This window comes from Hemitrygon akajei, unplaced genomic scaffold (assembly GCF_048418815.1).
Source record: "Hemitrygon akajei unplaced genomic scaffold, sHemAka1.3 Scf000085, whole genome shotgun sequence".
Classification (NCBI taxonomy): Eukaryota; Metazoa; Chordata; class Chondrichthyes; order Myliobatiformes; family Dasyatidae; genus Hemitrygon; species Hemitrygon akajei.
In genome coordinates, this window is record NW_027331971.1 from 3,043,622 (window position 1) to 3,070,809 (window position 27,188).

The 27,188-nt window shown below is 44.7% G+C and overlaps 1 protein-coding gene across 1 annotated transcript; it reads right to left on the reverse strand.

The window, feature by feature from the left end:
- Nucleotides 1–547: 547 nt before the first annotated feature.
- Nucleotides 548–26,838, reverse strand: LOC140722699 (uncharacterized). Its single transcript, XM_073037396.1, has 9 exons — nt 26,780–26,838; nt 24,082–24,170; nt 19,569–19,724; nt 18,259–18,618; nt 17,542–17,708; nt 6,913–7,084; nt 6,749–6,814; nt 2,957–3,026; nt 548–679 (listed from the first exon to the last, which is right to left on the reverse strand). The coding sequence occupies exons 3-9, from the start codon at nt 19,642–19,644 to the stop codon at nt 652–654; spliced, it is 939 nt and encodes a 312-aa protein (XP_072893497.1). The 5' UTR covers nt 19,645–19,724; nt 24,082–24,170; nt 26,780–26,838; the 3' UTR covers nt 548–651.
- Nucleotides 26,839–27,188: the final 350 nt, after the last annotated feature.

Genomic DNA, 27,188 nt, shown 5'->3' on the forward strand with positions numbered 1-27,188 from the left:
ATATAAACTCTTCTCCCTCCTGCCATCTGGGAAAAGGCACCAAAGCATTCGGTCTCTCACGACCAGACTATGTAACAGTTTCTTCCCCCAAGCCATCAGACTCCTCAATACCCAGAGCCTGGACTGACACCAACTTACTGCCCTTACTGTGCCTATTGTCTTGTTTATTATATATTGTAATGCCTGCACTGTTTTGTGCACTTTATGCAGTCCTGATTAGGTCTGTGTTCTAGAGTAGTTTTTTTTTCTGTGTTGTTTTTATGTAGTTCAGTGTAGTTTTTGTACTGTTTCACGTAGCACCATGGTCCTGAAAAAAGTTGTCTCATTTTTACTATGTACTGTACCAGCAGTTATGGTTGAAATGACAATAAAAAGTGACTTGACTTGACAATACCCATATCTGTTGGGCTAGGTGTGGCTGAAATGCCATAACGTTTGCTGATGTTACAACCATTTTGGCAGAATCTCAGATGGAGTCAAGAGAGCATACAGGAGTGAGATATGCCAGTTAGCTGAGAGCTTTCACAGCAACAACGTTGCACTCAGAGCTGATTTTGAACTTCAGGAAGGGTAAGATGAAGGAACATGAACCAATCTTCATAGAAGGATCCAAAGTGGAGAGAGTTTCTGGGTGTCAAGATCGCTGAAGAACTAACCTGGTCCCAATACATTGATGCAGCTATAAAGAAAGCAGAGATTTCCAGTATTTCATTAGGAGATTTGGTTTGTCAGCTAAAACACACAAAAATTTCTACAGATGCACTCCGCAGAACATTTTGACAGGCCATATCACTGTCTGGTTTCGGGGTGCTGCACAGGGTCAAAAGAAGCTCCAGAAAGTTGAAAAATTACTCCGCTCCATCTAAGGTACTAGTCTCCAAGTATCCAAGATATCTTCAAGGAGCAATGGCTCAGAAAAGTGACGTCCATTATCACAGACAAATATCACCCAGGACATCAGGACATGCTCTCTTCCCATTGTCACATTCAGGAAAGAGGTTCAGAAGTCTGAAGACAAACTTCTTCCCCTGTCATCTGATTCCTAAATGGACATTGAACACGACCCTCCCAATTGATGGCTTTGTAGCCGGGTTTGCAGAGGAGTCTATGTAGTGCTTGGAGATATTTGGAGATTGGGAAAAGAACTGTCAGATGGAATACAGCGTAGGAAAGTGTATGATCCTGCATTTTAGTGAAAGAAATAAAGGCATAGACTATTTTCCAAACGGGGACAAAATTCAGAAATCAGAAGTTCAAAATGACCTCATGCAGGATTTCCTAAAGGTTGACTTGCAGTTTGAGCTGGTGGTAAGGAAGGCAGATTCAATTTTACCATTTATTTCCAGAGTACTGGATACAAGAACGGTCCTGAAGAAGGTCTCAGCCTGAAATATAAACTGTACTATTTTCCATAGATGCTGCCTAGCCTGCTCAGTTCCTCCAGCATTCTGAGTGTATCACTTTGATTTTCAGTGTCTGCAGATTTTCTCTTGTTTGTGAGGATATGAAAAGATATAGGAGCAGAAGTAGGCCATTCGACCCATCGAGTCTGCTCTGCCATTCAATCATGGCTTAACCCATACTTATAGTCATCCATGCTCCCCTGCTTTCACTCCAAACCCTTTGATGGCCTGGCTAATCAAAAACCTATCTATCTCTGTCTTAAATACACCCAATGACTTAGACTCCACTGCAGCTCATGGCAATAAATTCCACAGATTTATCACCCTCTGACTGAAGTAATTTCTCTGCATCTTTTGCTTCCCTTGTCATCCATCGTTGTACTATTTTACCATCTGAGGTGCATTTAGCCTAGTCATCATATGGGAGCCCAAGCATGGGAGGATGAACCCTTGGTGCCCTCCCAAGACTATGGTCAACACGCTTGTTGAAGGCAGTGGCGCAGCTAATGTAGGTGAACTGAACACACTGATGAGGGAGAAGGAGAAGTGGAGAGTCCGTCATCATGCCCAAATCCGGCCGCCTAGGCCTGGGTCGATGTAGTAGTAGTAGTAGTAATGTCCTGCACCTTCCTCATTTTTCCCAGAAACGCCTGCCATTGCTGCTCTGCTGACATCAATACCAGCAGTTCCTATCAAATTACTTTTGCCAACTCCTCTCTCATACCACTGTAATTCCCCTTACCCCACTGAAATACTGCTACACCAGACTTTACTTTCTCCCTATCAACTTTCAAGTTGAACACAATCATATTGTGATCACTGGTTCCAAAGGGTTCTTTTACCTTAAGCTTCCTAATCGCCTCCGCTTCATTACATAACACCCAATCTAGTATAGCTGATTCCTTGGCAGGCTCAACGACAAACTGCTCTAAAAAGCCATCTCTTAAGCATTCAACAAATTCACTCTCTTCAGAAGCATTACCAACCTGATTTTCCCAATCGATTTGCATGTTAAAATCTCCCCTAACTACCATGACATTGCCATTTAGACATGCATTTCTATTTCCTGTTGTAATCTGTCGTCCACCTCCCAGCCGCTGTTGGGAGACCTGTATGTAACTGCCATCAACATCCTTTTACCCTTCCAGTTTCTGAACCCAACCTACAAGGATTCAACATCTTCCAATCCTATGTCACATCTTTCTACTGATTAGATGACATTCTTTACCAGTAGAGCCACACCACTGCCTCTGTCTACCTTCATAACCCATCCGATATAACGAGTAACCTTGGACATTCAGCTCCCAACTACAAGCAGCTACGATTCAGTGATGGTCACAACATCATGCCTGGCAATTTGTAGGGTTGCTACAAGATCATCCACCTTACTTTTTTTTATACTACAAGCATTTAGATACAATACCTTGAGAACCATATTTGCTATCTTTTCTGATTCTGCATCCCTAACAGTTTGATAGTAACATAGAAAATCTTCAGCACAATACAGGCCCTGCAGACCTCAAACCTGAATATGTCCTTACATTAGAAATTACCTAGGGTAGTGGTTGTCCACCCGTCGATCGCAATCGACTTGTCGATCTTTGAGAATTTCCCAGCAGATCCCTAAAAAAAAAGAAAAATATATACACAAATACTGTTGAGAGATGTTTCCGGGTTGCAGGGTTTTAGTTCCATTCTTTCTGCCCAGTGCGCATGCGTGTAGCTCCCCCCACACTACACAGTGTAATTCAGTGGTCCCCAACCACCGGGCCACGAGGAAACAATATGAGTCAGCTGCACCTTTCCTCATCCCCTGTCATGCCCACTGTTGAACTTGAACCCATGGGAGGCCACCAGTCGCCTAAACGCAGTGTCACCCTCACGTCAGGGACCATTGGTTGGCCTTGTGCGGCTGGTGAAAAGTGCTGTTGGTACCAGTCCAGTACCAGCACACTGAATGTTCATGGGGAACCCGGTGTAAAATATTTGCAGATGACCTAATTTGGGCTCAGGGTTTCATAAATAGCAGAGCAGCTACCTTGCTTCGATCTACTGATCTACTGAAACAAACTTTTGTTGGCTGATAGATCCTACTGGGGGGGGGGGGGTGGCGGGCGCATGTCCTGTCGCACTCCTCGGTTGGTCGGTTGCTCCGGACTGCAACCACCCTGGCCCCGGTATGGGAACAGCCACACCTGGCCAAGGCAGCTGGCGGCAGGCAGGCGGGAGGCTGTCAAATGAGGCAATGAAGCCCTCAAAACTGCTTCAGCACCTTGAGTCCAAGCACCCCGCACTTAGAGACAAACTCGTTGAGATTTTTCAGCGGAAAAAATGTGAGCAGCGCAGGACAGAAGCTAAGTGCCCAGAGCCACGAAAACTAAATTGCAGAATAGACTGGACATAAGGAACCTGCTTTGAGTATCGGTGTAGTCCGGTCGTGTTTAACACTTCCCCGTACCGCCCCCCCCCCCCACCCCTGGCGGCCAGTCCGCAAGAATATTGTCAATAATAAACCTGTCCACGGTGCAAAAAAAGGGTAGGTACTCCTGGTGTTTATAAATGATTTCTGCTTCCGGTTTGTGGGGTTTTACTTCCGGTCTTTTCTGCCCCGGCACACATGCGTGTAACTAATCGATCTGGGGTCCTTCTTGCCTTTTGCTAAGGCCGAGGTAGGGGATCTCAGGCTTGAAATGGTTGGTGACCACTAACCTAGGGTGACTCATAGCCCTATTTTTTTTTCTAAGCTCCATGTCCATGTCCAAAAGTTTCTTAAACGACCCTATCGTATCCACCTCCACCACCGTCACTGGCAGCCCATTCCATGCACTCACCAACCACTCTCTGCATAAAAAACTTACCCCTGACATCTCCTCTTATACCTGCTCACCAGCACTTTAAACCTGTGTCCTCTTGTGGCAACCATTTCAGCCCTGGGAAAAAGCCTCAGACTATCCACACAGTCAATGCCTCTCATCATCCTATACACTTCTATCAGGTCACCTCTCATCTTCTGTCACTCCAAGGAGACTATGTTGCTCTCCAACATTGTCAACATCCTTGTAAATCTTCATTAAACCTTTCTTAAGCCGAAATGGCGTAAAGTGAAGAACCATTAATTTTTTGGAGAAGCGAAAATACTCTTTGTAATGTGAAAACAGGTTACTAACGTAGGTAACACGAATGGATTTGCAGATGCTGGAAATAAATAAAAACACAAAATGCTGGCAGAACTCAGCAGGCCAGACAGCATCTATGGGAGGAGGTAGTGAAGACGTTTCGGGCCGAAACCCTTCATCATCAGACCTACTAATGTAGGTCTTTTGTAAAAGCAAACATTCGTAAAGCGGGGGATACCTGTACTCCAAGTGGGATCTGACCAGGGTTCTATATAGCTGTAACATTACAATCGCTCTTGAACTCAATCCCACGATTGATGAAAGCCAATACACCGTATGCCTTCTTAACCACAGAGTCAACCTGCGCAGCTGCTTTGAACGTCCTATGGACTTGGACCCCAAGATCCCTCTGATCCACAATGTCAAGAGTCTTACCATTAATGCCATATTCTGCCATTGTATTTGACCATACATGAAACAGGAAGTGTTTGAGATTGTGGTGGCATTAGAAATGATCTTTCAAAATTCATTGGACTCTGGCATGGTGCCAGAGGACTGGAAAATTGCAAATGTCACTCCACTCTTTAAGAAAGGAAGAAGGCAGCAGAAAGGAAATCATAGACCAGTGAGCCTGAACTCGGTGGTTGGAAAAATGTTGGAGTAAATTGTTAAGGATGAGGTGATGAGGTGATGGAGCACTTGGTGACAGAGGACTAGATAGTACAAAATCAGCATGGTTTCCTTCAGGGAAAACCCTGCCTGACAAACTCGTTGGAATTCTTTCAGCAGATTACAAGTAGGATAGATAAAAGGGAGGCAGTGGATGTATATTTGGACTTACAGAAGGCCCTTGACAAGGTGCCACACATGAGGCTGCTTACCAAGTTAAGAGCCCATGGTATTACAGGGAAATTACCAACATGGTTAGAGCACTGGCAGATTGGTAGGAGGTAGACAGTAGGAATAAAAGATCCTTTTCAGGTTGGCTGCCAGTAACTAGTGGTTTTGCAAAGGGGTCAGTGTTGGAACTACTTTTTTTTATATAAATGATTTAGATGATGGAATTCATGGCCTTGTTGCCGTTTGCAGATCATAAGGAGATCGGTGGAGGGGCAGGTCATTTTGAGGAAACAGGGAGGCTGCAGAGGACCTAGACAGATTAGGAGAATGGGCAAGAAAGTGGAAAACTTGTCGGTCAGTGGTGAGGAAGGCAAAATGCCATATTAGTATTCATTTCAAGGGGTCTAGAATACAAGAGCAAGGATGAAATGCTGAGGCTTTATAAGGCACTGGTGAGGCCTCACCTTGAGCATTGTGAACAGTTTTAGGCCATTCATTTTATAAAAGATATGCTGGCTTTGGAGAGGGTCCAGAGGAGGTTCACAGGGATGATTCCAGGAATGAAAGGGTTATCATACGGGGAGCATTTGATGGCTCTGGGTCTGTACTTGCTGGAATTCAGAAGGGTGAGGGGGGATCACAATGAAACCTTTCGAATGTTGAATGGCCTACACCGGTGAGATGTTCAAAGGATGTTTCCCATAGTGGGAGAGTTTAGGACAAGAGGGCACAACCACAGAATAGAGGGGTACCCTTTCAAAACAGAGATGCAGAGAAATTGCTTTAGCCAAAGTGTGGTGAATTTGTGGAGTTTGTTGCCACATGCAGCTGTGGAGGGAAGATTGTTGCGTGTATTTAAGGCAGTGATTGATAGGTTCTTGATTGAACATGGCATCCAAGGTTACGGGGAGAAGGCCGGAAATTGGGGTTGAGGAGGAGAAAAAAAAAGATCAGCCATGACTGAATGGTGGAGCAGACTCAGTGGGCCAGATGGACTAATTCAGTCTTATGGTCTTACCTGTAATACACCAGAATGTCCAGAGTGCCAGGGGCAGAAGTGAGTGTAGTTACCACGACGTAGGGTAAGGTACTGCAGAAGCTGAAAGGGCTGAAGACACTTGAACTGAGTGATCAGCGCATCAGGGGTCTGTGTGGGGTGTGTGGGTTTCCCAGTGCGTTAGGACAAGGAGAGAAGGCTTCAGTAGAACCAACAGTTGGATTGGTAGAAAATACACTGCAGCATGTTCAGGCAGCAAAGAGAGATTCTCTGAATTGTAACTTCAGTCCAGAGATCTGCAAATGAGTTATGGTGAATTCTGATTTCCAGTTTCTGCCAGGCCACAGTCTAACATTGCAAATGTGGTTTGAACTGTCCATTTTATCACTCACCTTTCAGTTGAGGGGGTAACTCAGATAACCCTTGGGTGATGCTCATGTACTCCTGTGGATCAGGACCTATTTAAATCAAAAAGGCTTTCATGAAAACAGAGCTAATGTGATTTAAACTGTTTATTTCAATGTGACTTTGTGTTCAGTGTGTGTTTTTAACATACCGAGCTCCTGTATTTCCTTCAGTATTCTGTCCAACTTCAGTAACTCAGTCCTCCATGTCACAAAGGATTCCCACATCACCCTCCGGGACCGGGAGCCTTTGCCCATCACCAAACTGAGGAAGAGTCTGGAACTCTCTGTCCGGTTTCCCTTCTCTGTCAGCTCAGTGACTTTCTATAGAAGGAAACAATGAATTTATTGTGTAGCAGACAGAAAGACATGGAGAATGTGGAGGAAAATTGTCCAGGTAGATTCTGGACAGTTGCAGTCACTGGGCTGCCAGCTCATTCTCTCAGTCAATCTCGGGGTCCTGTCATTAACAGAGAAACAATAATTGAGGGAAATTGTAAATCAATACAGTGTAAGATTCGGGTTTTACTGACACTCCGCAGTAGATGCAATGTGATTAAATTTCTTGATCTGGCAGTGTGCAACGGTACATCAGATTAGTGACACAACACACCTGTATAAAGCAATAATACTGTAATAATGGAAATATATTTGACATGATAGATATTTTCTTTCAGCACAACTACTGCAGATATAAAACCCCACACCACGTTTCCAGCAATGAGCTCAGCGGGCTAGTGCAGGTAGGACTTCTGTGAATGTTATTTTTTCATCCAGCAAAAAATGTTCCGGGGACACTCCCGATGGAGTCTGCAACGGCAGAAGATGTGGGAACAGAGCAGAGTAAACTGACATGTGATAATGAGAACGTAAGGGAGGGAGAGTGAGAGAGAACGAAAATGGATTGTGGATCGAATCTCACAGATATAGGAAGACAACTGAATTCTCCAAAGCTGTAGTGTGTCAGTAATCAGAACAGGAAACACTCAGAGCAACAGGCATTCCATGTGGCCTGGGACGTAGATCGGTGGGAAATATATCTGAAAATGTATAGGTTAATAACTACCAAGACAAGCCCACTGTTGTCTGTCCATCCCTATTTGTCCCTTCAGTCGACGACAGCGATTTATAATGTCCAAGATAAAATATACAGGTGTGAGTGGTTTAAACTCCAGGTTTAAGTCCCAGTGCTATGGAAGGAATGGTGAGATCTCCCAAAGTCAGGATGGGCTGAGATTTGAAGTGAATGCACCAGATGGTGGTGACCAACTTGCCCCCTGCATTGTTCTTGGTGGATGGATTTGCAGGTTGCTGTCACTGTTACTGAATTTCAGTGCCTGCTACAGATGGTATACACTGCAGAGTGTATGATGCAGCAAACGATGTTTGATCGATTCATAACATTGAATAATTTGCAGCCATCCAACACCACCTCATGCTGCATGTTATGTGTGATGAGAAAACCATGGGGAGATGGGGTCCAGAGTTCCCCCCCCCCACCGAGAACTATGCTGCTAACGAGAGGGAGAGATAACGAGGGGGAGAGGCGCCATGCTGCACATGCTGATAATGAGAGAGACACAAGGATTTAAAATTATGGCTTCTTCGTTGATTGTTGACTTTACTCCCAAGGACTTTGCCTGCTTGTGTGAATCCTTGCTGACACAGCAGAGTGATGCCAGGTGCCTGCTGAGACAGGAGGGAGTGGCCCAGTTTGATGGACATGATCAGCTGATGGATGGCTGGAACCCCGGCTGGGGAGATAAAAGACGAGTCTGCTGAGACACAGGCAGACACGCCACTGGACACTGAACGAGTGTTGTGCACCCACAGGAAGGTGGGGGCTTGGAGGATCGATTCGGGGGAATCGGTCCAAAGCTCACAGTGTGTGAAGGCAGGCCAGTGGGGGCTTGTGTGTGTGTCTGTCCTCGGCTGGGTGACAAGTCCAGCACTGAAGAACGGTCTGGCCGGGAACAGAAGGGTCATAATCGATGACCACAACAGTACAAAGGAACAAGAAGACAACGGAAGGTTTGCTGCTGATTCCGCTCATTTCTCGTTCGCTCTCTCTCTCTCCAACGTCACAACAGCAACTACCTCAACCCAAACTGAACTGAACTCTGCATTATCTTAAGAATATTCATTTACCCCTAGACTTCAACAGAGCTTGGTTCTGATTCCTATTTCCACACTTCTGTATATGTCATTGCTAACCTGTTATATATGTATATTTGCATTTTTGATATTGTATTACTTAGTTACTAATAAACACTTTTAGTTACAGTACCACCGGACTCCAACGTATCGCTCCATTTCTGCTGGTTCAGTAATCCAGTCACGGGGTACGTGACACTGTATGATACTGAGCTTCAGGCATTGCTGAAGCAAATACAGACCGTACCATCACACCTCTCACAGACGCCTTGAAAGTGAAGAAAGGTTTAATGTAAAGGGGGGGGGGGGAGTGTGTGTGTGTGTGTGTGTGTGTATATAGAGATTGTTAGGTATGATGCGGACATCAATGAATCGTGGCTGAAAGCAGATCATAGCTGGGTGCTTACATCCAAGATACATAGCATAGGTCAGCTCAGGGCCTGTGCAGGCTCTGTTGCCAAAAATCTTTAGAAACAGCTAACATCGGGTCAGGCAATGTGGAATCTTATGGGTAGAGTTAAAAAAGAACTGCAAGATTAAAATGACCCTGATGGGATTTATATACAGGCCACTGAACAGTAGCCAGGATGTTGGCTACGAATTACAGCAGGAGACAGAAAAGGCATGTAAAAAGGACAATGTCAAAATAAATTTTTAAAAATATAGTCAGAGGAATTTCCATATGCACGTAGCTTTGAAAAATCAGGTCGGTGCTGAAGACCATGACAGGATATTTATAGAATGCTGACGAGATTGCTTTTTAGAGCAGCTTGTGGTTGAAACCACCAGGGGAAAGGAAGTTATGGAATGGGTGTGGATATTGAAATAGAATTGATTAGGGAGCTCAAGGTAATGGAACCCTGAAGAGTCAGTAATCATACGATAGAATTCACCCTAACAGATAAATTTAGATGGAACAGTACTACAGTGGAATAAAGGGAATTATGAGAGAGGAGCTGGCCCAAGATTGATAGGAAGAGAACACTCACAGGGATGACAGCAGATCAGAAAGGCTGGAGTTTCAGGGAGTGATTCGGAAGCTATGATGCACACATCCAAAAGATGAAGAAGTATTCTAAACGCAATCACAGCTGAAGAGGATGCCAAAGCCAGCACAAAAGCAAACGAGAGGACATGGAATATCCTTGCAAGCAGGATAGTTGGAGCTATTCAGGGGGGGTTTAAAATAATTTGGCAGGGTGGTGGGAACCGGAGTGATAGTGCTGAGGATGAGGTAGTTGGTTTACAGAGGCAATGTGTAGCGCCCAGTGGATTATCGGCACCCAATTGCCCACCATTGAGAACATTTACCATGAACGCTGCCTGGGCAGGGCGAAAAGCATTATCAAGGATGCATCTCACCCTAACCATGGACTTTTTGCTCTCCTCCCATCCAGTAGGCCCTTCAGGAGCCTCCGCTCCCGCACCAACAGGCTCAGGAAGAGCTTTGTCCCTGAGGCTGTGACCCTGCTGATCCTCACATCACAGTGCTAAGCAGTATTGCACCCATATTGTACTGTCTCAGTACTTTATATTGGTGTGCTTAGCACTTAGTTTTTATTTACAGTTATTTTGTAAATAACACTATTTTTTGCATTTCTGGTTAGGTGCTAACTGCATTTTATTGGCTTTATATCTGTACTTGGCAAAATGACAATAAAGTTGAATCTAATCTAATCTAAGTTAATCTAATGTAGCTGATAAATAAGGAGAGGCTGATGACAGAGCAAAACTGAAATCAACCGCTTGAATTGCAACATAAAAGGTGGACAAAATCAAAAAGGGTGAATATAAGGAATACTATAAGGAATAAGGTGGATGAATTTGTATGATGTTGTGGGCATCACTGAATCATGGCTGAAAGAAGATTATAGCAGGAGCTTAACATTGTATGGAAAGGTAAGTAGAGGATCAGCGTGGCTCGGTTGGTAAAACATGAAAACAAATCATTAGAAAGTGTTAATATAGGACTGGAAGGTATTGAATCGTTGTGGGTAGAGATAAGGAACTGCAAGAGTAAAAAGATCCTAATGGGAGTTCATACAGACCATCAAACGGTAGTATGCATGTAGTCGATAAATTACAATGGGAGATAGAAAATGCATGTCAACAAGGCAATGTTATGATAAGCAAGGGGGATTTCAATATGTAGGTAGATTGGGACACATAATTTGCATCCAGAGCAGCTATGAGATAGAGCAACATTAGGGGATCAGGGTTGTTGCTCGATGAACCGGAATTGATTAGAGAGCTTAAGGTATCACAGTGATATTTGTTTCTGCGCTCCGTGCTCCCAGAATTACAAAGGCGTAAGATAGGAGCTGGCCAAAATTGATTGGATGACGGAGGAGCTGCAATTCAGAATTGCTCAGTATATTTATATCTAACTGAGGAAGAAGTATATCAAAAGCACGATGACGCAACCGTAGCTGACAGAGGAAATCAAAGCCAGCGTAAAAGCTAAAGATGGCATATAATATAGCAAAAAATAGTGGGAATATAGAGGAATGGGAAGCTTTTAAAAATGAACAGAAGACAACTAAAAAATCATAAAGAAGGAATAGATGGAATACAGAGGCAAGCTAGCCAGTTGTATTAAAGAGAATAGCAATAGTTTCTTCTCACATAAAGGTGAGGTGAGAACTGATATCAGAATGCTGGAAAGGATGATGTCGAGGTTGGAATGGGGACAGGATATAGCAGACACACTGAGCAGGAATTTTGCATCAGTGTTCAATGTGGAAGAGACTAGCAGTGTGTGATGTTGCCATCACTAAGGGGAACATTCTTGGGAAACTGAAGGTAGATAAGTCACCAGGAAGGTGGTCTACACCCCAGAGTTCTGAAAGATGAGGCTGAAGAAATTGTGGAGGTATTAGTAATGATCTTTCAAAAATCAATCGATTCTTTCATGGTTCTGGAGCGCTGTAAAATTGAAAATATCACTCTACTGTTCAAGAAAAAAGAAAAATATATCTTAGTTAGCTGGGAGGATTCTGGATTTGATTGTTAAGTATGTGGTTTCAGGGTACCTGGATGCTCATTACAAAATAGGCTGTAGAACCATGCTCCTAAAGAGAAAAAAATTGTCTGACAAACCGATTGCAATTTTTTGAAGAATTAACAAGCAGGAGAGACAGAGCAGATTCAGTGGTTGTTACGTACTTGCAATTTCAGAATGTCTTTACCAAAGTGGCAAACATGAGGCTGCTTAACAAGTTCAGAGCCCATGGTATTACAGGACAGATGCAATCTTGCTTTGGCTATTTTGGCAGTAGGTTATGAGTGGGAAGAATGGGAGCTTTTTCTGCTTATCTGCCAATAACTACTGGTATTACACAGGGATCTGGGTTCGGACCACATCAATTTACTTTATATGTCAATGCTTTAGATGATGGATTTTATGGCTTTGTAGTGATGTTTGTGGACGACACAAAGGTAGGTGGACAGGCAGGTAGTTTTGAAGAAGTAGAGAGCCTACAGAAGGAATTGGACAGACTAGGAGATTGGCCAAAGTGGCAAATGGAATACAGTGTAGGAAGTGTGTGGTCACGCACGTTACTAAAAATTAAAGTGTCGACCATTTTTATAAATGGAGAGAAAACTCAAAAATCTGTGGTGCAAATGGTCTTGGGAGTCCTTGTGCAGGATTCCCTAAAGGTTAATTTGCAGGTTGAATCATTGGTGAGGAAGGCAAATGCAATGTCAGCATTCATTGTGAGAAGACTAGAATATAAAATCGAAGATAAAACATTGAGACTTTATAAAGGTCTGCTGAGACCCCTCTTCTAAGAAAGGATGTGCTGACATTGGAGAGGGTTCAAAAGAAGTTCATGAAGATGATTCTGGTATTGAAAGGCTTGTCATACGAAGAGCGTCTGATGGCTCTGGTCTGTATTCACAGGAATTCTGAAGAATGAGTGGTGACCTCATTGAAACCTATCTTTTTTTTCATTTCTTCGGCAGTTTGAAAGGGCACAACTGCGCAAGCGGTTGAAGGTCGGCCTCTGAGATCAGCGGGAGAGTTTAAAAAGCGAGCAGATTGAGAAGGGGCAGTCATTTCTTCAGCAGTTTGAACAGGGCACAACTGCGGCCCGTGAGGCACCGGGAGAGTTTAAAAAGCGAGGTTAACGGAACAGGCGATGGAGTAGTGGGAGACAGAGTAGGAAGGCTTTGGCTTGAGAGGCTTAGACGAGCAGAGACTGAGGACGAGCTTGCTCCCAGTGAAGTAAGGCCGGGTAATCTAGTTAGCTTAGGAGTAGGTAAGGGAGGCCACAGTTAGGGCACTCGGTTACTCTGTTTGCAGTATGTGGGAAGTCAGTGCGAGCACAATTGTCCCTGATGACTACACCTGTAAATGGTGAACCCAGCTGCAGCTCCTGATAAAAACAGGTTAGGGAACTGGAGCTGGAGCTGGAGCTGGATGAACTTCGGATCATTTGTGAAGCAGAGGCAGAAATAAACAGGAGTTACAGGGAGATAATCACTCCTAAGAGTCAGGGGACAGGTAGCTGGGTGACTGTCAGGAGAGGGAAGGTGAATAGACAGAATGAGCAGAGCACCCCTGTGGCCGTTCCCAATAATAAGTATACCGTTTTGGATATGGTTGGTGGGGATGACCTACCAGGGACAAGTTGCAGTGGTTGCATCTCTGGCCTCGAGACTGGAGAATCAGCTCAGAAGGGAAGGAGGGAAAATAGGAAAGCAGTAGTGATAGGGGATTCAATAGTTCGGGGAACAGAAGAGGTTCTGTGGAAGAGATCGAGAATCCCAGATGGTCTGTTGCCTCCCTGGTGCCAGGGTCCGCAATATCTCAGATCGAGTCAGTATTCTCAAGAGGGAGCGTGAGCATCCAGATGTTGTGGACCATGTACGGACCAATGTCATGGAAAGGAAGAAGAAGGAGGTTTTGCAAAGAGAGTTTAGGGCAGGGGTGTCAAACTCATTTTAGGTCACGGGCTGGATTGCACAAAATGCAGCTTCATGCGGGCCGGATCAGTCGGAAGCGTGCGAACGCAGCTTTCATTGCCTACATTTTTTCAGCCTGCTCTCATGTGTCTCAGACTCTGCTATAACTACAAAGTGTTTCACTTTACAAATTCCGTTTCCTATGAAGAAGACTGCCGAATAAGACTGCCGAATAAACACTAAAAACGCTGAGAACCTGGTACCTGAATAAACTCAGCATTAGCCATATCATACGCCATAGGCGCTTTGATTACTGGGGCCAGCTTTAATAGTAATTAGATATTATCTTGCGGGCCAAAGATAATTCCACCGCGGGCCTTAAGTTTGACATATATGGTTTAGGGAGTAAGGTGCAAAGTTGGACAGGACCTCAGGACTGCTACCAATGCCACATGCTAGTGAGGCTAGAAATGGGAAGATAATGCAGCTAAATATGCGGCTAAGGAGTTGCTGCAGGAGGGAGTGCTTCATGCTTCTGGATAATTGGGCCTTGTTCCAGGGAAGGTGGGACCTGTTCCGACAGGACAGATTGCATCTGAACTGGAGGGGACTAACATCCCTGCGGAAAGGTTTGCTAATGCTGCTGCTCTGGGGGGGGGGGGGGGGGTTTAAACTAGATTTTGGGGGAGGGGAACCAGAGTACCAGAATGTTGGAGGAGGGCAAAGGTCATGCGAGAGCTGCAAGTATAGTGCATGGAGTAAAGTCAGATCTACCATATAAGGAGGCTTTGAGGAAAGAGAAACAGAATACGGGGTGTAAAGGTAGTAAGGTAGAAGGGCTAAAGTGCATGTACTTCAATGCAAGAAGCATCAGGAACAAAAGTGATGAACTGAGAGCTTGGATACATACATGGAATTATGATGTAGTGGCCATTACAGAGACTTGGCTGGCACCAGGGCAGGAAGGGATTCTCAATATTCCTGGATTTCAGTGCTTTAAATGGGATAGATATGAGGGAAAAAGGGAAAGAGGGATGACATTACTGGTCAGATACTATTACAGCTAAAGAATGGTTGGGTGAAGGAACCATGGGTGACAAGTGAAGTGGAAAATCTAGTCAGGTGGAAGAAGGCAGCATACACGAGGTTTAGGAAGCAAGGATCAGCTGAGTCTATTGAGGAATATAGGGTAGCAAGAAAAAAGCTTAAGAAGGGATTGAGGAGATCAAGAAGGGGGCATGAGAAGGCCTTGGCTAGTAGGGTACAGGAAAACCCCAAGGCATTCTTCAATTATGTGAAGAACAAAAGGTTGACAGGAGTGAAGATAAGACCAATTAGAGATAAAGGTGGGAAGATGTGCCTGGAGGCTGTGGTAGTGAGCGAGGTCCTCAATGAATACTTCTCTTTGGTATTCATCAAAGAGAGGGAACGATGACGGTGAGAACAAATATGAATGAGGTTGATTTTCTGGAGCATGTTGATATTAAGGGAGAAGAGGTGTTGGATTTGTTAAAATACATTAGGACAGATAAGTCCCCGGGGCCTGACAGAATATTCCCCAGGCTGTACAGCGAGGCAAGGGAGGAGACTTCTGAGCCTCTGGCTAGGATCTTTATGTCCTCGTTGTCCACGGGAATGGTGCCAGAGGATTGGAGGAAGGCGAATGTTGTACCCTTGTTCAAAAAGGGCAGTAGGGATAGTCCGGGTAATTATAGACCAGTGAGCCTTACGCCTGTGGTGGGAAAGCTGTTGGAAAAGATTCTTAGAGATAGAATCTATCGGCATTTAGAGAATCATGGTCTGATCAGGGACTCTCAGCATGGCTTTGTGAAGGGCAGCTCATGTCTAACAAGCCTAATAGAGTTCTTTGAGGAGGTGACCAGGCATATAGATGAGGGTAGTGCAGAGGATGTGATCTACATGGATTTTAGTAAAGCATTTGACAAGGTAACACATGGCAGGCTTATTCCAAAAGTCAGAAGGCATGGGATCTAGGGAAGTTTGTCCAGGTGGATTCAGAATTGGCTTGCCTATAGAAAGCAGAGGGTCGTATGGAGGAAGTACATTCAGATTGGAGGGTTTTGACTAGTGGTGTCCCACAAGGATCTGTTCTGGGACCTCTACTTTTGGTGATTTTTATTAATGACCTGGATGTGGGGGTAGAAGGGTGGGTTGGCAAGTTTGCAGACAACACAAAGGTTGGTGGTGTTGTAGATAGTGTTAAGGATTGTCAAAGATTGCAGAGAGACATTGATAGGATGCAGAATTGGGCTGAGAAGTGGCAGATGGAGTTCAACCCGGATAAGTGTGAGGTGGTACACTTTGGAAGGACAAACTCCAAGGCAGAGTAGAAAGAAAATGGCAGTATACTTGGGAGTGTTGAGGAGCAGAGGGATCTTGGGGTACCTGTCAACAGATCCCTGAAAGTTGCCTCCCAGGTAGATGGGGTAGTTAAGAAAGCTTATGTATTGTTAGCCTTCATAAGTTGGGGGATATAGTTTAAGAGTCGAGGGGTAATGATGCAGCTCTATAAAACTCTGGTTAGGCCACACTTGGAGTAATGTGTCCAGTTCTGGACGCCTCACTATAGGAAGGATGTGGAAGCATTGGAAAGGGTACAGAGGAGATTTACCAGGATGCTGCCTAGGTTAGAGAGCATGGATTATAATCAGAGATTAAGGGAGTTAGGGCTTTACTCTCTGGAGAGAAGGAGGATGAGAGGAGACATGATAGAGGTATACAAGATATTAAGAGGAATAGATAGAGTGGACAGCCAGCGCCTCTACCCCAGGGCACCACAGCTCAATATAAGAGGACATGGCTTTAAGGTAAGGGGAGGAAAGTTCAAGGGGGATATTAAAGGAAGTTTTTTTACTCAGAGAGTGGTTGGTGCATGCAATGCACTGCCTGAGTCAGTGGTGGAGGCAGATAGACTAGTGAAGTTTAAGAGACTACTAGACAGGTATATGGGGGAATTCAAGGTAGAGGGTTATATGGGAGGCAAGGTTTAAGGGTCGGCACAACATTGTGGGCTGAAGGGCCTGTACTGTGCTCTATTGTTCTATGTTCTAAATGTTGAAATGCCTAGATAAGGTGGATGTGGAGAGGATGTTTCGTATGATGGGATGTCTAAGGTCAGTGAACACAGCCTCGGGACAGAAGTACATCCATTTACACACAAAATGAGGAGGAATTTCTTTAGGTTGGTGAACCAGGTGGTGTGGAGGCCAAGTGATCGGGTATATTTAAGGCAGAGGGTGAAATATTCTTGATTAGTCAAGGCACGAATGGATACGGGGAGAGGCAGGAGATTAGAGCTGACTTGGAAATGGATCATGCATGTTGAAATGCTGGTGCAGACTCAATGGACCTTATGGGTAAATTCTGCTCCTTTATCTCATTGTTTTAATATTCATCCTGGATTAAACACCACAACTGAATTTGAACAATGGCCCTCACCAGGTGTGAAGTAAATATTAGACTGAATGCCTATTCAACAGAGCAGATATGCAGCCACTGCTCCCACACCAGTTGTGAATCTACAGTTTATAGGTGTCCCCATCTCAACAGCTTTTACAGCGGAGGCCGGACCTGCTGAAGACAAGTCAGAGATCAAAATCTCCATTGCCATGTAGATCTGCTAGAACGTGTAAGAGATTAATTTTAATTTATCCCCTCGTATACCAGCAGTTCTGTGACAGTACACTAAATACACTCACCTCATTTTCTTCTCTACTGAAATGTCCCACCTTTGTCAACATCCAACCAAGTCTTTCAACCCTTTCTTCAATCGCTTGTTTCAGTCTGTCCCTGTAGAACTTTGTCAGTTGGTACAATCGATAATCATCCCACTGTGCCAGGAGATCAGAAATCGTAGACGCTGAGTCTGCGAATATAAAAAGGAGAAAGTCACCACCATCTCAAATATCCCTCATCTCCACTGCCCTCACAACACTCAGCGAGCTCATCACCTCTCCAATCTCAGTGTTCAGCTGTATTCAGCCACAAACACAGATTTTGTCCCAGTCTCCAGCACGGGACATAAAACCAACTCCACAATGCTTTGGCCATTACTTTAGCAGAAGGACCACTTCACCAAAAACCATTCCCCCCACCCCATCCATGCACCCAGTTCAATGTTGGATGGGCAATGTAGTTCTGGGTCTGCCACTGATACTCGCTTCCCAGAGATACCCCTCCATCCGACGGCTACATTCCCTTCATTCACATCCTGGAAATACTCTCTCCATCTGGGCAGCTGTAATTCCTCCAATACACGTCCTGGAAATCTTCAGAGCAGGAAGTACATTTCCTGTTGGGGAGTAATGGGTGGGAGAGGAGGTTCTCTCCTCTCTGTCTGACCTTCCAACAAGGCCACACATGTTCCCTCCTCCCCACCTCATTCTGTGAACCCATTACCCTCATATTTCACTCACCTGCTCCTTGTTTGGGACTTGACAATTCTGTGTTTAATGAGCGTCCGAGCTGACAGGCAGTCGCCTCACTTGTGCCGGTTCCAGGGTCCTGATCGGTGTCTCTGACGCCACTGTCTCTGGGCTGACAGACAGTCGCCTCACTTGTGCTGGTCCCAGGGTCCTGATCAGTGTCTCTGACATCACTATCTCTGGGCTGGCTTTGCTCCACCTCTTCCGCGGCTGGACCGCTTTCCATTGGGACATTGCTCTCATTCCGACGCTGCTTTGGTAACTTACTGCCCATTTCCCGATCATCTTCCCTCGAAGAGCTACCCAGCAAAAATCTCTTCAGTACTCGCTGTACCCGATTTAATTTCCCACCTGAAATAAATGGAGATCTGCAGGTTATACTGGAGTGAATTAATGCTGAGAAGAATAAGGATTCACAATTGGTGTCTGCAGTGGAGCCGAGACTCTGGCTGACCAGATCTGCAGTGGGACTGTGCTGTGAGTGTGAACCACACTTCCAGCCAGTGACCATCCGGATAAGCCGGTGACTAGACACATCCACTCCCAGAAAGAGAACAGGATAGTCAGCAGTACTAATCACCGGATTCTCAGTAGGTGAACACACTGATGACTAGGGGATATTAGTGGCACAACACCAGGTGATACCAGGAAATATCACTGGGATCATCTTCCACAAATAAAAAGCACCCCGGGCAACACACTGTCCAGTTCTCCTGGGTCACACACAGATTAGCTACCGGATTACAGCCTGTCCGAACCACCAGATCACATTCTCTGCATCTGTAGTGTCACACACTGTCTGGTCCGCTGGCTAACAGACTGAAGACCTCATGAGTCCTATTACCTTGAGACCCATGCTGTTTGGTCCCCTGGGACCTATCCCATCCCCTGAATGATGATCAACATCATTACTATACAGGTCATGGCAAAGCCTCACTGAGAGAGTTTTGTGTACAGTTCTAGGAAAGAGTGTAGAGGAGAATGACAAGTCTGTTACAGGTAGAGGTACTGGGTTATAAAGGAGATGATGGATCGGCCGGGACAGTGTGGTCTCGACCACACAAAGATGGTCCCAGCAGAGAGAGAGCAGCTGACCTTGGCCATGAGATTCATTGGTCAGAGTAATTTGTCGAGGCAACAATGTTCCATTGGAATTCCTATGTATAAACTCTCCCTTCTGTCACATTGGAGACAGAAACATCTTGCCAAGTAATACCATGATTCTGATTCGGATTCTGTAATGGACCCAGCAAAGTTTGAACAGTGGCATTTTGGCATTAGTGGCTTGAGGAGAGGGGTACCTTTATTCCGAGTGCATGTTGTGACTCGACAATCCCAGAGTCCCAAGTCTACGTTCCGAGATACTCTAGTCTGCATTGAGTTCCTTCGGGATCCATTCCAAGCTTTTCAAGTCACAGGTACCCAGGTTCCCAGCTTTGTGGTCCTGTGACTCAGATCTGCATAACAAATGAGCGCTTCAAGCAAGCTTATCAATCGATTGAACAAATCATCATTCAAATCTATAGTCTAAGTTCTGGGAGAACCCTGCTCCAAAAGCTGATCCCTGGCTTGAGTGTCCAAATGCACAAGTAAAGTAACCCTATTAAGAATATTTTCAAACTTTTGATGAAAGTCATGGTACAGACTGGGAGAAATGAACTTTCATCTACAGAGAACCAGCTAGCTTAGCTAGCTCTGTCAAATTGAGAGCATATCTTAATTGCCTCTGGAAAAAAAATGTGAAAGACAAAATACTGCAAGATTTGGAAAGGTTCCTTCTTTGTTTCAAATTACATGCTTTCAAGGTTTCCCAAGATCTTTTCTTTATGCTCCTGAAGGTTTTCTTTTTCCGATCATTTCCAAGGCTTATTCAATGTGTTTCGGGTTTTTCAATGTCCTCCCCATCTTGAGGAATCCCAAGCCTCCTCCTCGGTTTCTTGATCTCAGTCTGCTGGGGTTCCTAGATCTCTGAAGATTCCTCGGACTCAGTATGTTGGGGTTCCCAGGTCTCTTAGTCTCTCTGGATCCCAAGTCTCCCTGCTTCCTGAGTTCCCTAAGCCTCCCTCTGAAGTTCCTTAGGTCTCTCAAGTCTTCCCCAGATCTCAGGTTTTCAGGTCTTCCAGGGTTGAGGGGGGGGGGGGTTCTGTAGTGACTTCAGGCCTGTGCAGGGCATCAGAGCATTGGGCTCTCAGGTTTTTAGACCACCTGAATTGGTTAATTGTTGCTTAATAACTGTTATTAATGGTTTTGGAGTTCCTTGTGTTTTTGTCAAGCGACTTGCTCTTTGTAACACGGTCTCCTGGTGTTTTCTGTTTAAGTTTACTTTGATAGGCTCAGAGATTCTGTTAGCTTTATTGTTGAAGCAGGTGACTGATTAGCTCCAATTGGAGGGTCCTCATTTTGAGTGATTCGTCTCACGGTGTGACTTGGTCGAGCGACCTGTGTATAAGTTCTTGTTTCTGTCTCTGCACGGAAGTCCTTGGCTCCAATATTGGTAATGCACACCATGGTATTTATCTACTAGCATCACTGAAGGACATCTTGGACAAGATCCTCATCCGGGACTTCCATCGGACACAAGTCTGTGGTGCTTCAGGGGCTGTGCCTGGAGAGGGGGCCCTGTCACATCCATGGATTCAGCACCGCAGCAGATACAGCAATTGCGCTCGTGAACATGCACTGTCAGCTAATTATTATTTCATTGTGATAGTATTTAACTCCATTCATTGTTGTATTATTTCTTGAGACTTGAACACAGCGAGGCTTTGCTGCCTGCTTACATTCTGCTTTGCCTGAGAAACTGGACCTTTGGGTCAACTGACTCTAAAGCTAGCAATATTCGGTTTATTTTTAGTTGTTCTTTTCAGCCACAGTGTAGGCATTGTTCACCACTTGAGAGTTTCAGCTAACAGCCCTGTTTGGCCTAAAGTTTGTTTTATTTTCCCTTTGACAGTGTTGGCATTAAAGTCTGTGAAATATCGACCCATTTCAGTGACTCTCACTACACACTTGGGTCATATCCGCATTGGGTGACCTTCCCAGGGTAGAGGAGAGTAAAACATGAGTGCAGACATTTAAAAAGGGCAAATTGTCACGTGGAGGATGATGGGTATGAGGCTGTAAACACAAATATTTATTTATTAACTTGAGAATATTTTGGCTGGAAACTGGATAGAAGCAGTTCAGTGCAGGAGGAACATTTGGGGAAAACTGCAGGAACAAAGGGACAAGTTCAGAAAGTCATTTACATTGGCATGAATAAGTTGGGCCATATTCATGCTGTAATCTATCTTACTCCACCTGGAACACAATCACAATGCTGACAAGAGACAGAGACAGTTGGTCACTGATTATGCCGGGTTCCCATTAGAACTCCTGGGAATTTAAAGTCAGGTTGCAGATCCACTCAACAGGGAAATCTTGGGGAAAAGCTGGTTCCTGCAGTGGCCTGAATGATGCCAAATTACCCTCAGAAATCTACTTCATACTCCTCACAGAGACACCCACATCTAATCAAATAACTATAAATCATACAGATCTTTACATCTTGTGGTGCCTTCATTCACTCTGCTGCATAATCTGGATTTGTAAAATATACAGAGATGGCCTCTCACTGTTTCTCTTCCTAAAAGGCCACCATGCATTATCAGTGAGGCCAGTAACCTGTGATTTTTTTTCCCCATTGCAATCGTCAAAGGTCAAAGTAAATTTATTTTCAATGTATGGACAATGTACTGTCTGCATATTCACAGTAAAACAAAGAATAGGACAAATAAAATCAATGATAGATTACATACAAAGATTGACAAGCAACTAATTTGCAAAGAGTCCTGATGAAGCGTCTCGGCCCGAAATGTTGACAGCATTTCTCCCTATAGATGCTGCCTGGCCTGCTGTGTTCCACCAACATTTTGTGTGTGTTGCAATTTGCAAACAACAAACTTTACAAATACAGCAAACTAATAAATAAATAGTCAGATAAATAAATAAAGGATGTGAGAACAAGAGTCATTGGGTCCTTCGTAGGTTGTGTTCAGTGATCAGTTTGGTGCTATCGTGAACAACGTTATTTCAGGAGCCTGATAGATAAGCTGTTCCTGATCCTGCCAGTGTGAGACCAAAGGGTCCTGTATGGCAACAGTGAGGAGAGTGCATGGTCTGGATGATGGGCATATTTGGTATCCTGGGTAGCTCTGTAGTCTCGTTTAGTTTATTTCTGTGTTGTTTTTTTTTTACATAGTTCAGTCTAGTTTTTGTACTGTGTCATGTAATACCATGGTCCTGAAAAAAAGTCTCATTCTTACTATGTACAGCAGTTACAGTCGAAATGACAATAAAAGTGACTTGACTTGATTTGTTGATAGATGCTGTTTTTCTGCAATAGCACAATGATGGGGAAGGACTGAGCTGTGTCCAAAACTTCTTGCAGGCTTTCCCATTCATGGGCACTGCTGCTGTCAAATCAGACAGTGCGGCAACCAGTCAGGATACTGTCCGCTGTGCCTCGTTGGCAGTGTAATACCCATTGTACATGGTGACATAGGTGTATCTTGATAACACATTTACAGTGAACTTTGAACTTCTAATGAAACAAAGATCACTGAATGCAGCAGCACAGGTAGACAATGTGAGGAAGCTATTGCTAACATGTCTGATGTCAACAGCTGCGGCAGAGAACTCATGCAGGAGCACTTCTGGCAACTTTATAAACTGTTGGTTGGGCCAGTTGGAATAGCATGCGCAGTTCTGGTAACAATACCTCAGGAAGGATGTATTTGTACTGGAGCAGGTGCAGGAAAGATTTAGTAGGATATTGCTTGGGATTGAATATTTCCATTACAGGAGATTGGATTGAATGAGCACATCTTTTGTTTCAGAGTCTCAGCCCAGACATTGATTACTCATTTCCTTCCATAGATGCTGCCTGACCTGCTGAGTTTCTCCAGGATTTTGTGTGTTACCTACTCTAGTTACCCTGTTGAAATGCCATGGGATTCAATTGAATCCTACACATCAATGACATTACATTGTCCCGATAGTTTCCATGTTTGTCTTCTGCTGGTTTATATTTCTCAAACACCCTGGGCCATTTCAGTCAGCATCAAAGGAGCTTAAGGATTTTCTGAAAAGCCCACGCTCACCAGTGGTCCTCAGCCCAGACACTCACTGGGGCATTAAAACATCTAAACAGACCACAAGTTTATCTGCAACGAGCTGTCTCTGCTTTGAGGCCGTTCCCACTGCTGGCAATGTTCTCACCTCAATGACAGTAAACAGATTTCAGAAACTTCCCTCATGCACACTGTGCAGCAGACAAAAAAAAAACCAGGAAACTTAAAGTTGCTCTTCAAAAACCTGGAATGCTTTGCTCTCACACAAACTCTGAAATCACAGAAGTGCTCCAATCAACTGGCACTGACTTTTATAAACGAAAGATGGAGATGTCTTCTACATTCGGGCCTGTCCAGAGGTGAAACAGACCCTGAGACTTCCCTGGACTGTTACAGCACTCACAAGAACCACTGTCATTTACCTCTCTGTGCTTCACTGACTCAGGATCTCCTGCTTCTTTCACTCAGCTGAAACTTTGCATGGTGACTGTTGTGCTTCGACCACTACCAGTGTCAGGTCCCTGCACTTTAACTGTTTGATTGATCCATTACTCAAAGCCACTTCCCAGTGAGATCAATAACCCTGTTTGATGAAACTTTACAGTGCCCCCTTCGTGCCTGTGTATGTTTCTTCCTCTGATATTTTGGCTACATGTGAACCAATAGGACAGAAGTTTATTTATAAAGATCCCAGTGAACATACCTGAGTCCATTCTGTTCTGATTGACGATTGTCATTCTCTTGTTTACACTATGGTCCCGGTGAAGGTTAGCTCCCCCTACTGGTGATGCTCTAAATTACACACAAGCAGTGAGTCAGAGAGAGGATGAATACTTTGCTAATATGACAGTATCTCCATCCCCTCTATCTGAGCAGCAGTTGGCTTAGGGACCAAGCATTCCCCATTAACATCAACTTCTACACCCTGTCTGTATGCCTGTCCAGTGATACCTGGTGCATCAATGATATCAGCAATAGTTAATATTTGAAGTATATATGGTAGCTTTAATATACAGAGAAGTTTTAACTAGAGAACAGAGAACACTACAGCACAGTACTATTCTGTTGCGTCATATAGAGTCCGACTCCTTATATAGATATCTTCTGGTATTAGCCACTGGTGCTCTGAGAAAAAGGTGTTGTCTGTCAACTCTATCTATGCACCTCTGTCAATTCACCTCATCCTCAGCCACTGAAACTTACCTAATAAGATGAGATCTCTAATCCAGGCAGCACCCTTGGAATTCTTCCCTGCATCCTGTCCAAAGCCTTGGTGCTTTCCTTGATCATACATGCCTTGGGCTTCAAGCTCTGTTCTACCTCTAAGTCCATTCTTACATTCTTAACCTTAGTCCTAGCTACTTAATAATTCTCAAGGCAACTTGCCTGAATGTTGCTTTCTAAACCTAAAGAATGTTTTATCTCCTCGATGACACATTCCCATCTCTTGTGAACTACAGTTTACTTATCACAATATTCTTTCCGTGTCTTGAGGGACTATCCAGAACCCCCTGCAATTGATCCTGAAGCAACCTCCACATTTCTAATTTTCATTTCCTTGAGAAATTATTTTCCCAATTTACACTCCCAAGTTCCTGACCGATAGCATCATAATTATCCATCCACTAATTAAATACTCTCCCATATCATCTGCCCGTCCTTGTCCATGACCATGATAAAAGGCATATCTCCAAAAAGGTTACCCACCAAGACAGCTGTCATCTGACCAGCTTCACTGCCGAGTTCTTGATACAGTAATGGCCTCCAGTAGGGCACCCACATACTTGATCAGGAATCCTTTCTGAACACACATAACACATTCTGCCCCAATTAAACATTCTGCAATATGGAGTTGGAAAGTGATACAGGTTGAAGTCACCAATTATAACAACCTGTGATATTTGCACCGTTCCAAAAGCTGCGAACATTTCTGCTCCTCATTGTCCTGATAGACATTTGGGGGGTGGGGGGGTGGGGGAGTGTCTGCAGTACACTCCCAGAATGGTTGCTCCCTTCCGTTCCTGACTTTCTTTCTCCCACATCGAATTTGTAGATGGTCCCTGCATGATACAGCTGTGATACCATCTCTGATTAGCAATGACACGTCACCCTTTTGCCTCCCTCCATATGCATTTTGAAACATCTAAACCCTGGAACATCAAACAGACAATCCTGTCTGTATAACAGTCAAGTTTGTGTAATGGTGATAACATGTATCATCCATGTACTGAACCAGGTTCTAAATTCCCCTTATTCGGAATACTTATTGTATTAAAGTGAACACATTTCAACCCATCCAACTGACTACATGATGCCCTGTCTACAACCGATCCTTCCACAGTCTCTCTGAACATTGAATCAACCTTTACATCGACTGCTCCATCACCTGACTTAACACTGATTCCCATCCCACTACCAACAGAGTTTAAACCGACCCAGGCAGCTCTAGCAGACCTGCCTGAAAAGAGATTTGCTCATCTCAAGTTCAGGTGTAACTCATCCTTTTGGTACAGGATCAAAATGGAACATAACTTCCTGCCAATTCCAACTTCTGCTTCATCACATATCCATGAGCTCTGACAATTTAATTCATAGAAATGTACTTCATGATGTCTGGCATATGAAAATGTAAATTATTGGTTGGCAATTGCTAGTTACGGCTGAAAGAAATGCGGTGTTGGGACATTTTGCTGCAAAAGAGTTTGTTCGCAGCAGAGGCCTGCAGGACGGTAAACTCGAGGGTAAGTATATCACTGCAGCTTGCATAGCCAGAGGCATCAATGACATGCTGCTGTAGTTCATGGTAACTCCACATTTCTGCAATCACTGGAGCACGAAACACTTAGACATCTTCTAAAGGGAGGAAATTATCAACCCATTTTGCGATGATTATGACGTGACACAGCCAAGCAAGGAGACATCAGAACTGACCTAAAACTACTTCAGAAGAGCTGGGCTGCTGGAAACACATTACCAGGCCTTGACTGATTGCAACTCGGTCTGACAGAGGCATAACAGGTAGTTCCGGACACATTCCCTCTCACTCCAACTATTTCCCAACTTTCTAACGGGGCGACTCCCGATCCCGACCCGCTTCGACAAAGAACGGAAAGAAACCGAGCGCCGGTCGGGGCAATGCGCATGCGTAGTGAATGGTTGCGTCACCGTGCGGGAGCGGGGCCGGGGTAAGCAGCCTCACGTGACCTGTTTTGTACGGAGGTCAATTTTATTTTGTTTCCATTTTATTGCGCGGAAACAGACGGCCTGGGTCGCTGCTTCCTGGGATCTGCAGGGAGAGTGCGGTGTACATTCATGCGGAGCCCGTATACATGGAAATACGACAGTTCGGGGAAGTTAACGGGATCACTGGCCAACCTCAGACCTACGGCGTCAGTACTCACCGATGGGAACCCGATGTCAGCGATCTCTCTCCTGCACCTCCCCCGACTCCCCGCCCCGGTGGGACGCGGGCCCTCTCCCGGCTCATGTCTACACGGACCAGACTGAGCATGCGCCAAGCGATTGAAACAGATCCGCGGTGCCGCAGACCGGATCACGTGACCGTCGGTGTGTCGCCCACCCGAACCGGTGTTTCTGCCCCAAGACCCTCAGGCGAGGCCCGACCCAATTATTATTTCGGATTTACAACAGCTACTTTTTCAATATTTCCCTCCACCCTCCTAGGTTAACATACAATTCACACTCAAACGGGAAATGTGCAGGTTTCATTGACATCACTTGTATGTTTATAAACAGTAGTTTCTATTCACATTCCTCCAGCCTCACTGGACAGGAACACTGAGACATCAA